Source organism: Plenodomus lingam (genome assembly GCF_022343315.1).
Source record: "Plenodomus lingam strain CAN1 chromosome Unknown contig_21, whole genome shotgun sequence".
In the NCBI taxonomy this organism is placed as follows: domain Eukaryota; kingdom Fungi; phylum Ascomycota; class Dothideomycetes; order Pleosporales; family Leptosphaeriaceae; genus Plenodomus; species Plenodomus lingam.
Genome location: NW_027093938.1, coordinates 682,915 through 694,621, shown reverse-complemented (window position 1 = coordinate 694,621; position 11,707 = coordinate 682,915). Strand labels below are relative to the sequence as shown.

Below are 11,707 nucleotides of genomic sequence, written 5' to 3'. Positions count from 1 at the left end.
TCAATAGCAGTAGGTTCAAGCAGGAAATCTCAAGCTCAACGTTGTAGCATGTCATTCACTATCATTCTCGGTTGCTACGACCGCATACATGGCATACATGGCATACATGAGCCACGACTCGCACATGTCTATCACCCACATAAAACATGGGATATCCTTCTTCATCATCACCATAGAGCAAGTCTTTTGTGGTATCGAAATTGTCCATTTTTGTCATGCAACCATGAAAGAGCTGGTTGTTCGCCTAGAGAACCCATGCCATGCTGAAGATCCTCGGTCCTGCCTGGCCATTCAAAACCAGACCAAGAAGCCGTGAGAAAAACTCCTCCCAGACACCATGCAGCTCCACCACACACATAAAATTCGCACGCCCTTATCGGTTGGACTTGGCGACACGCTCCAGCTCATCCTTCTTTTTGATGGCGTAGGAGTTGCTGCTTCCCTTGGCAGCGTTGATCAGCTCCTCAGCAAGGCACTCGGCGATGCTCTTGACGTTGCGGAACGAGGCCTCACGGGCACCAATGGTGAGGAGGGCAATGGCCTGGTTGACGCGGCGGAGGGGAGACACATCGACGGCCTGGCGACGGACGGTACCAGCGGAACCGATACGGGTAGAGTCTTCACGGGGACCGCAGTTGACAATGGCGTCGACGGCGACTTGGATGGGGTTCTGGTCGGTCATGATGTGGATCTGAGCTTATTAGCCAAATCCTTCGTCTGTCATCCCCTCGATCTGGAGTCTTTCCAGACCAAGATATGGGCGATTGGAAGGTCTACATACGATCTCGAAAGCGTGAGCGACAATGCGCACAGCCATGAGCTTCTTTCCGTTGTTGCGGCCGTTCATCATGAGCGAGTTGGTGAGACGCTCAATGATGGGGCACTGAGCCTTCCTGAATCTCTTGACGGCATAACGGCCAGCCGAGTGTGAGATGTAGACAGGTGTGCGGATCTGAATGTAATCGCTGCGGCTTCAGTTAGCCGAAGGTCTCGCAGCGCAATACAAGCAGGATATCCCCAGTGTGCAATTTGCTAGCCGGCTCTCATTCGCGGAGAGCGTGAAGGGGAAAGGGATGCATCGTGCGGGTAAACGTACGTCAATGAGATGTCGCGGACTTCGACCTCCTCGTAGGACCACTGCAAAAAGTGTTAGACAATGTGCGTGCCTCTGAAGTTTCGCGTTGGTCTTGCCTTGTTGAACAGCTTGACGCTGCCAATCTCGTCGGTGACATCCTTGGGCAGGATGGCGTAGCCGGAAGGGTTCTCGACATCGACTTCTCCGTCAGACATGATTGCGAGTGGCGGTGGTTAGTTGAGGGAGATGGACGTCGGAATTCGAAGTTGTCGGCTGCGGAGGTCAAATTCGTGATGCGTTGAAAGCAAGTGCGATGCGCTACTCGCTTACCAGCCAATAGCGCCAGTGCGAGGCTTGGCACGCTTCCACCCCAAAATGGCCCTTACCCACCCTTGTGCAGTACAGAACAGCATGCGCACATTATCATGTACAATTCACTCACCTACCACAGTAAACACCTCCATGGTTGTATAAATCTCCAAAGAGATCATCACGAAAGATCATATACATGGCATCATATTGTATACAACCATAACTCTGTTCAATTACCAAAAAAATACTTATCCTAAAAACATAAGACAGAGCACAACCGTGGTATATGGCCAAGCCGACTGTCCAATTCAAAACAACCAAGAAAAATATCCCAACTCAATGAATCAAACGCTGCAAAACGCAGACAAGACGCCTTGCAATGCCGCTGAACAAAACCAATTCCCACTTCAAGAGTCTGACAGCTCTGATAGCCCTGGCGAAGATTCGCACTGATCCCATAAACATTAGCACATCTTCTTCCAGGGACATGTGCTAACTCCTCGACACCCGTTCAACTTCATTTTCGTACCCGTGAGACAGGCGCACTGATGTCTCTCCGATCTTTGACACCCTGTACCATCAATTTCATCGGCGTTCCCTGCCCGGCAGCCATGCTTCTAGCACGACCTCGTCGCTCGCGGATGGCCTGCAATGCGGCCTCTCGGTCGATCGGTAGCTTGTTGAGTGAGAGCTCGCCAAGCACGGGTGTAGAAGCGTCTGCTGCTGCGTGAGCTACAGTGGAAGGTGTCATGGGGCCCCGGCCAGGCTTGAAGGCTGGAGTCGCGGGTGAAAAGTGGAGCGGAATCGTAGTTGTGGTGGTGATTGTTCGAGTGAGATAGGGGGTGGCTGGCCCAGATGGCTCCTGAGGCGGGGATGGTGGCGTTGGCGGCGATTCGTCCTCGTCTTCGCTGTCATCGATGGCATCCTCGTGAATGCTGATATCAATAGTCTTGCTCTCCCTACGCTCGCTACGGACAAATCCTACTCGTGACTGTGGCCTTGACACTAGTGTAGACTCAACATCAGCAACAGTGTTGGACACATGTCTCGACTCTATCAGGGGTGATGGCTGTAATGTCGTAGTAGCGCAAGCAGGGGCAGCTGCCTTCACGGGTGAGGGGACAGAGCGAAAGGTACCTGTAGAGGGCGAGAATGCAAGCACGGTGTCTGATGCGACAGGGGGCGTGTGCACATGAACAGCACTTTCATGGTCCATGTCCTGTTTCGACTGCAATGACTCCTCCAAAGGTGGTGTAAATGGACGTTCAGGCTGCATGGTCTCATGCTTGGCTACCGCATCTTCCATCTGATCGTCTTCGTGATTACTGGGTGGAGGTGTGAATGCCGGGACAGATGTCTTGATACGTTCCATTTCCGTGGCATAGGTGTTGTCATGAACGTATTGTCTGCTTTGCCTTTCAGCAATACGGCAAGAGCAGCACTCAAACTGGCACTCCATCTTCATGAAGTCTATCTGCTCTTGGGCACGTTCGCGTAGCCGTCGTTCAGCAGTCAACTCTTGCTGCAGGAATCGCAGTTCGACGGCCCCCTTCTTAGGAGACACGTTTTCCTTGTCATCTTCATCTTTCCGACACTTGCGCTGTTTGCGTGGTGAACGTATGGGAGAGTCAAACTCATCGTTCTCGTCTGCGGCAACAGCAGGAAGAGCGATACGGCCTTCTGCAGCGACTCGCATGACTTCCTCTTCCTGCAAGCTGGTCTTGAGCGCATCCCGCTCCTCCTCCACAACCTTCAACTGCTGCTGTAGCGACTGTATTTGCTCGTCCGATCGAGCACGAACACTCTCCACCTCTACTTGGAGGCCGTATACCTGGTTTTGGTATTTTGCAGCCTCCTCTGTCTTGAAGCGAACATCCGATTCGGTGCGTTGTAATTTGCGTTCTAGCACTTGAATTTCCGCCTGTAATGTTGGGATCTTACCCGACACCTTCAAGTTATCTTTGGTGAGTTCATGAGTCTGTTTTCTATACTTAATGTACTTCTCCTCATAGATCTGGCGGTGTCTCTCGCTGCGGTCCTGCGATAGTCAGTACTTTATGCGGTAATGCTCCTTCCATAACCTACCAGTTTTATGTTGAGAGTTCGATACTTGTCATCCATGTCACTCAATCTTTGGGTTAGGGTGGCAATCTTCTCCCGGCTAGACATGTACTCTCTCTCGTAATTGGACTTTGTAACGCCAACCTCAAGTGCGGCCTTTGCTTTCTCCAAGTCACCCTTCAGCTGTTCGATATAAACATCTTTGCGGTCGATCAGCATCTGGTATCTCGTTTCTGCCTTGTCCCCTTTTGCCTTTTCTTTTGCAAGCGCTTCCTTGTATCGTTTGGCCGCTTCCTTTGGGTCCTTAACCTCGAGGTTCTCGAACATGACAGCAAGCCCTGAGACTGAGATCTCCGAATTGGTGCGTTGGTGTCTGCGCTTGATGCTTTCGACGGAGGCATCCGAGCCGGTGCGTTGATGTTGGTTACGCAATGGAGAGGGCGATCGCATGTTGGGTGCAGACTGGGAAGGGGACATGACTGGAGATTCGCCGCCGTGTCGCGGTGATCGTGGTGGTGTGCCTACGCGCACTGGGCTCGCCGGAAACACAGGCATGTCCCGTGAGAAGGGCGGCTTGACGGGTGAAGAGGGCGGATCCATTTGGACCGGGGATTCGTTGAGGCGCGCCAACTTGGCGGTATTATGAGTGTATTTGAGGTATCCAAAGGGTAAGTATGCTGTAGGCTGAGACGCTTTTCTGTAGCTGATGCGGTCAATGGTAGTTGTGCTTGGTAAAGAAGTTGCAGTGATGTTGTGGAACGAGCTCGGACGTTCGGACGATAAACAAACCCACGCGACACCACCTCCCCTGCCATAACAACGCGCACGGACCAGCTTGCCTGGACTTTGTTAAAAAACACCTCACTGCTTGTGAAGTCACACATCGTCACCCATAAAGTTTAATCTAGCAGCTATAGAATACTGCCCAATGGACTATCGATGTTTACGACTGCGCATGGTGAACGTTGCTACCAAGGACCGACTCTAACAATACTTGCGCTCCTAATCAAGGGTCTCGAATGCACCTGTGATGAACTGCTCGAATTGGAAATCCCAGGTGGAGTTCAATAGCTGGGTTTGCATCTATACTCATCATCTTGTCATCAAGCGAATAATGCCAACTTCTAATCAGTAAAGCAGGCGAATCACAAAGTGCTAGCTACAGTACTTGTAATAAGAAGGTCCCTAGCTTGTACAATGATATACGTTTGAACGTTCAGCAAACATATGTATATATATATATATATATATATAAATCAAAAATAATCAACGATGCATTACAAACTGTTCACATATTCAGCCTTGCACGCCCTGTGACATCCAAGCAACCAAACACGCATGCTAAATAATGAATACTGTACAGTCGACAACATGTTAAGATAACGCCGGGGCATTCTCTTGCCGCTGTGAGACCGCTTGACGACGACTTGGTGTATATGACCAGAATATGATGCATCCAGAGAAGATCCAGGAAGGAAGAGATCCATGTTGAAGAGCAGTATGCTTCAGATATTGCCAAAAAAAATCCGCTTCTCCGTAGACGCCATGAGTAGTACTCCCTTTTTTAACCCGAAGTTTTCCTCATGATATTATACCGTAGTATTGTGAGAAAGGCGCAAAACATCATTTCAATCTCGAAAATAAAAGGCTCCCATGCAATCAAGCCTCCCAGGCCGGCGGTCTTCCACGGCCCATCGTCCCATAACTCGGCTCTTCTTCCTCGAGCAAACTTTCCATAATAGATCCAACATCCGTATTCGTAACTGTCATCGCGTCTTCCCGGTCCAATCTCTTCCTCATCCGATACACCTGCACAGTCACATAGATAACCAGCGCCGAACCAATGAAAAACGCCACAACAGACAAAAACACATTGACAGGAATGGGATTACCGTTGAACGCCGTCTTGGTCAGAGCGTCGATGCCCGTCTGCGACAAGTTGATGAGGCCGGAGAAGCAGATGATGGTGCCGTAGACGCGGCCAAAGGTGGCAAAGCCAAAGACTTTGGTCGCGTAGTCGGACATGGCGGAGTAGTATAGCGGTCGGAGGAAGACGAAGAGCAGGACGTTGACGTAGCCGGCCCAGAGCGCGGAAATGGAGCCCACGACGCCGACGGCGGTGATGAGGATGACGAGGATGAGGAGCACGCCCGGCGTGCTCACGTTGTCTAGAAGTGCGCCGAGAAAGGGCGTGGCTATGACACCGGCAAGGGGCAGTGCCCAGTCAAAGACGTCATTGACTTTGGCGGCGAGCTCGGCGGATCCGAGCATATATGTGTACTGCTCCCGTATCGTAGCGATGAAGTAGTTCATGCGTACCATCTGGACGACAGTGAGAAGAGTAAGGAGTATGAACCAGGGTGTGAGCATCTGGTCCTTTGCGGATTTGTTGTGCAGTGCGCCCCAGACGCCCGAGGTTTCGAGCTTGTGTTCCTGCTTCTCCTCGCGCATCTTGCGCGTGGCTTCGTCGCCGACGAGGTCGTCGAGTTTGCTGATGCGCTCGCGTCGCCGCAGGCTACGGGCTTTTCTGACGCGCCACATTTCGTCTTCTGGGAGATCGTCATCTGAGGAGTGGATGTCTTGCATGGGGTCTTCCGCTTTTTGAATCTTCATCTCCAATTGCGGCGCTGTTTTGTAGGCCTCGCTTGGGAGGAAGGTGAGTTGGGCGATGGTGATGGCGATGGGAACGATTAGATAAACGAGAAAGAAAGTCTGCGGCTTAAAAGTCCCATCGGTTGCGTCGTAGGCCATCTTGTAGAAGAGAAACACAGCCGCTGATGCATCGAAGGCGCCAGTGACGAGGGCGACGATAGTGCCACTTATCTTGGGAAAGGCATTAGCTATTTGGAACGAGGGCAGGAAGACAAATGTGCCGCCCAGCGCAAGGAAGAAATTTCCAATCGTATATCCATCAAAGGCCTCAACCTGAAAGGCCAGGCTCATTAGAAGACTGCCCATGGCAAGGAAGAAGGAGCCAAGAAACATGCAGAGCCTTGGCCCATAGCGGTCGAGCAGAGTACCAACAGGGAGAGCAGATACATTTGCAGTAGTAGACGCCAGCGAGAAGAAGAAGTTTAATCGAAGGGCTTGGTCGAAGCAGACTTCCACGTCTGCGTCCAGCTCTTCGGGTGTGCAGAGATCTCGGAAGACACCCTCTTTGATTAGAATAGGCTTTAGAGCTGCGAATCCAAAAACAATGCCGCTAGCGAACCAACAAGCCAAAATAATTGCAACGACCTGTGCTGGGGTTGCATGTTAGTGGTCCATTCGATCGATCCTTTCTCGACGGACAATCACAGAAGACTTACCAATACGTTTGGAAGTTGGCACCTTGTACGGCGTCAACCCCCCATACTCCTCTCCAGTGACTGGCGCCTCCGGCCTCGGAAGCACATCATAACTGATGATCCTCTTGACGGTCTTGCCCTGGCCTGGTGCTGCCTGCAATCCTGCTCCTGAGATTGCACTCTCGAGAGAATAGCGACGCTCCGTGGCTTCCTGTCGGCTAATCTGGCGATCGACCGGCGGCAGAAACAAGTCTACCAACGCCTCATCACGATCTGTGCCTTCCTGCTGCGTGACATGCTGAATCAATGACATGAGCGGCGCGCAATGGAATCCCGTCTCTTGTTGAACAAGGCCAGGATCCAATCAAGCAGGCAAACAAGTAGCCAGGCAAAGTGACGAAAGACTCGAATGAATTGGGGGGGGAGGGGGAATATGGACAATCAAGGAAGTTGGAAGAAGAACAGGAGCTTTATGTTTCGGTCGGGCGATGGAAACTGCTAGCAAGAAAAAGTGGGCGCGAGCGAAGGGAACGGAGGAAATTTGACGCGTTGCGACTTGCAAGTACCGTACAGTACCGGTAGGTACGTTAGTTGGGGAAGCAGCTGGCACGAGGCCCAGAAGGCCCGTCTGGATTTTTGGCTGCAAGCTTCCCTCTCGAGTCACATGGCTGGCTGATGAGTATTGAGTATGCATGGGCGACAGAGATTCCCATACCAAGGGATTCCAAACGCGATGCTACTCCAACTACGAACAGCGGTAAACGGTAAAAGCAGATGCAGCGATGCTCGTTGCAGGCTGCTGCGGGGGCAATTGATTGGCTGGCTTGTTTCGCTAGTCATCCGCGACGATCCTTCCATGGCTGAACTGAATGTCTCCTCCTTCTCCTCCTCCCTCCTCTCCATCTCCTCCCTCCTCTCCACCTCCTCCCTCCTCTCCACCTCCTACTCCTCCCTCCTCTCCACCTCTGTGCCATCTGTCCCCCATCACGAAAACACAAAACACCTCGAGACAGGCTGTAGATGAAGAGGCCACCGAGTAGTGTTGGATGACGATGCCCTGTTTGCATGTCATGGCTTCTTCCCACATTTCAATTGGCGTCGGACGTGCCTGTGTCAAACCCAAGACCAGATGCCAACAGCAAGGTCCGTTGTACAAGTGATACGAGGACAGCGTCTGTGGTTACCAGCAAGAGCAGTGTGCATCGGCCTGTACTCACTGGCTGTGCTCAAGCCCAGGAGCACACAGTATCTAGTCATGGTGCAACTTGCGAACTGGCTTTACCAACAGTAGAATCTATAGCCTAAACTGCCCCGCTATTTCAATGTTGAGGTGGTCGACCCTTTCCGATGGCCCGTCATGGCAGACACCAAAAGAGTTGCAGAACAGCAAATAGATATCCTCTATGGATGTCGATCTGGCCGAGCCATGGTAGATGGCATAGATCCTCAGTCAATCCCAGATCAATGCAGACTTGCTGCCCCGGTGATGCGATGCAGTACCCCCATCCCTCCCCCCCACCTTTCCCAACGAATCGCCAATCGCATCACCGAACCAACACGGCATGGAGCAATCAGCTTCCACAGAACTATACCGGTAGTGCAATGCCGCCGACATCACTCCAGCCGAACACGCCACGGTATACGGGACTAATCGGATGAGCCATCTCATCCACCTCCTAGGAACCCTCGCGCTTGATTGCGTGTTCGTTCAGTGGTTGAAGCTTCGATCTTCACTGCACACAACAAAACTTGCACCTGATTTCCATCCGTGTCGCTTTCCATCGGCTCGACACGCACACGCCATTGCGCACGTTTGACTGTCCACTCAACTTCTGCATCCTCGCCTGTCCGCAGGTTGGCATTGTTATGGTGAATCGTCCTGCCGACCCATAGCCACTCAGGGGAAAGACGTGCACCTCCAGATTTGCGGATGCCCATCGTCCCGCTCTCCACATTCATGGCAATCTCTACTGGAGCGCCGTCTAACAGAACTGCGCACTCAGTATCAAGCCTGACTCGTACACGGCGCTCACTGCTTCCAGGGCGTGTTGAGCTGGCCGACTGGGATGCGGTACCGCCGCCTGGTCGCAGATAAGCGAAACCGAATGGTTGATTGGCCGACAGCCCGAGTTTGGATGCAATCACAGTAAACAGCGAAGTCATACGCGCGAGACTCGAGTCGTAGAAGCTAGCGCAGAGGTCAATTCCAGAGCGTTGCCTTGAATCCTGAGCGGTACATGGAAAATGTATCTTCGCAAACTCCGTAGCTGATGTTTCGAGAATCAAGGTGTGGTTTTGCGCGGCATCATCCGTAAAAGGGCGTGCATACGTGACAAAGCCTGGTCCTGTGATGCTCTTTGGCTTCGATAACGGCGATACCGCTGCTGATGCTGTTGGGCCTCCATGGGCGGAATCAGGTTCCGATTTTCCAGAGGATTCGTCTGTACTAAAGGAAATACCTGACTGTCGAATATCCTCAAGGCGAATCAGAATCTCTGACTGCTGGCGCTTCAGGTGATACGAAATCTCGTGCAGGATAAGACGTTGCTCGAGGCCTTTGAGGTGAAAGTAACGTGCATCTCTTAGGAGACGGGAACGGTGTTCTTCGTTTCGAATCTCTAGATCATAGCCTTGAAGGAGCTGCAGCAGCTCCCTGAATACCTCGCCATTCCTATTGGGCACTGAAGGCGGGGAGATGGAGGGTGGGCGAAGCAGAGCACTGCGGTCTAGTCCTGGGAACGCTTCTGCTGGCGTTGAAAAGAATTGAGCAAAGCCCCAAGAGAAGTAGTTGGGGCTATCGCCTGGTGCTGAAAATAAATCCCTCGGGACTTGGAACGGCGTTCCGCCGATGCTGACGAAGATATCGGTCTTGAACAGTTGTTTCGTCAGTTGCGGCACTTGGATTGTCAGTCCATGACAGATCATTTATGATTTCCTATCGCTGCCAACTCACAAGAATAAAATTGCGCATCTGCATACAGTTTCACAAAGTGTTCACCATTCTTCGGCGTGACGTGGTAGCCTTGTAAATGCAGTGCAATGTCACGGAACGTATCAGGATCACGGTCGATATACAGAGTCTTCACATCACCGGCGCGGCCACCATTCTCCTGTAATTGATGGCCAAAGAAGTGAGAGAAGTAGGACGGAGCTCTAGCAGTCTCAGTAATCATCACACCTTGACAAAAGAGGGTTTCATGCTTACCATCCGAAGACAATGAGGCTCCGGATAATCTGAAGAGCTTTGAGCCAATTTGAATTGGGAAAACTTTGCCAGCTGGAAGTACATCCACTCCCTCCGAATTGGCCACCTTCCGAGCTTCGGCGGTGTCGCTGGTTATTCCTCGTGAACCGGTGCCTTTACTTTGTTCTTTCCTTCCTTCAGCCTGGGTTTCTTCCGGCTGCACTGATCGCGACGTAGGCTCGTTGGTGCTTGTGGTGGTGCTTGTGGCCGCGCCTCGAACCGCGTGCGGAGGTCGAGTATTGGGCGTCGCAGCTACAGCTGATGAGGCTGTGGACGCGTCCGACGGGTTTCGCGATATATGCTGACGTTTGTTTGAGCCCTCTGCGAGGTGATTCGCATTCTGTGCAGCAGAGAGATCAGGCTCCGAGTTCCCCTTCCTCTTCACGCCGGCCTGGACGTGGGGTCTCGTCTGTGACAACTGAGGTGGCAGAGGCGGCGTAAACGGGTTCTGCGACGGCGTGGCCGTCAACGTCGAAGTCGCGCTGTGAAGTTGCTGAAATCGGTGGTAGTCGGTCGCTTCAGCAGAAACTGGGACTGGAATGGTAAAGTCATTGGACGGAAGAGGCTGCTGTTGGAATTCTTGCACAAGTTCTCCTTGAGGCTCATACTGGTTCGAGAAATCGTTGAATTCGAGCGCGTTATTCCAGCCCCAATTCAGCGCGGCAGCAGGATTGTACCCAAAGTTTGCATAAGGCGGAGCTACACGTTGCTGGGCATCAAAGTCTCCATAGCTTAGTGCAGGATCTTGAACACCCGCTTGGGCGATCACGGTGGAATGGTCTGGCACATTTGTACTGCCTCCGGTCATGTAGGATCCATATTGTTGTCGTTGTGGTTGTCGTGGCGGCGCACCCGCGTGATCCGAGGTTAGAAAACCAAACTCTAGTGGCTTCGCGTCGCGATCTGACATGTAGACTAGATGTAACGAGGGGCTAGCCTTCCCGTCTCAGGCCACTGAATGAGAGCTTACACTGGTGGGCTGGGGTTGCTGATGGAAAGCTGAGCAAAGGTTGTGCACCTGGAGCTTGTAGGAGGACGTATGGCGGGCTACTACGGTAGGTATATTTCCACCCTAGTCCGGCTGTTGATCTGTGGGTCCCAGCAACAAGAGGCATTTTTACCAGCTACGTAGTACAAAGTGCTTGAATCTGAGCATCTTCTAGTCATGTATACATCCTAACGTACCATACCGGTATAGCAAAAAGAAATTTACCACGAGTTACACTCCTGCACTACGGTAAGAAATTGTTTACTGTAGAATAGTACGCTAGGGGTTTACTATATAGGTGTAAACTAACCTTATGTATACCTATAAATACGTTTAAAGTAGTAGTTTACTTTTTTATAGTATAAATATAGTATAGTTTACTATAGACCTATTAGTAGAGTAAATAAAGTAGTTTATAATAGACCTATTAGTAAAGTATATAAAGTAGTTTATAAAAGATAAAATATAAGTATTAGGTATAGTAATAATAGTATTAGATTTTTTTTAGCATCCTTATATAAACTACTAGTACGTTATCGCCTATCCTATCCCTAGGCCTAACCTGCCTAATTAATAGCCTATACCTGCCTAATTAACAGGCCTAAAACTACCTAATTATTAGCCTATACCTGTATAATAATTAGCCTATACCTATATAATTATAAGGCTAACTACTATATACCTTACTATGGAAATTTAGATTACTAAGGTTAGGAATAATTTAGGAGATAGATTATTAG

At 51.0% G+C, this 11,707-nt stretch overlaps 4 protein-coding genes across 4 annotated transcripts; all 4 read right to left on the bottom strand.

Moving 5' to 3' along the window:
• Positions 1–27: 27 nt before the first annotated feature.
• Positions 28–1,290, bottom strand: RPS5 (ribosomal protein S5; the record flags this gene model as incomplete). The annotated part of the gene is made up of 4 exons (XM_066096674.1): positions 28–691; positions 782–965; positions 1,097–1,137; positions 1,192–1,290. 4 exons carry the CDS (start codon positions 1,288–1,290, stop codon positions 374–376), a joined length of 642 nt encoding a protein of 213 aa, XP_065953369.1. The 3' UTR covers positions 28–373.
• A 211-nt stretch (positions 1,291–1,501) lies between these two features.
• On the bottom strand, positions 1,502–4,285 carry IAQ61_005132 (uncharacterized protein; the record flags this gene model as incomplete). Its single annotated transcript, XM_003843045.2, has 2 exons — positions 1,502–3,425; positions 3,473–4,285. Coding segments are annotated over 2 exons (2,334 nt in total), but the record flags the coding sequence as incomplete, so codon positions are not given.
• Positions 4,286–4,678: 393 nt separating this feature from the next.
• Positions 4,679–7,621, bottom strand: IAQ61_005131 (uncharacterized protein). The gene is made up of 2 exons (XM_003843046.2): positions 6,757–7,621; positions 4,679–6,690 (listed from the first exon to the last, which is right to left on the bottom strand). Exons 1-2 carry the CDS (start codon positions 7,046–7,048, stop codon positions 5,108–5,110), a joined length of 1,875 nt encoding a protein of 624 aa, XP_003843094.1. The 5' UTR covers positions 7,049–7,621; the 3' UTR covers positions 4,679–5,107.
• A 630-nt stretch (positions 7,622–8,251) lies between these two features.
• On the bottom strand, positions 8,252–11,098 carry IAQ61_005130 (uncharacterized protein). Its single transcript, XM_066096673.1, has 3 exons — positions 9,941–11,098; positions 9,689–9,886; positions 8,252–9,632 (listed from the first exon to the last, which is right to left on the bottom strand). Exons 1-3 carry the CDS (start codon positions 10,887–10,889, stop codon positions 8,401–8,403), a joined length of 2,379 nt encoding a protein of 792 aa, XP_065953368.1. The 5' UTR covers positions 10,890–11,098; the 3' UTR covers positions 8,252–8,400.
• Between the last annotated feature and the right edge of the window lie 609 nt (positions 11,099–11,707).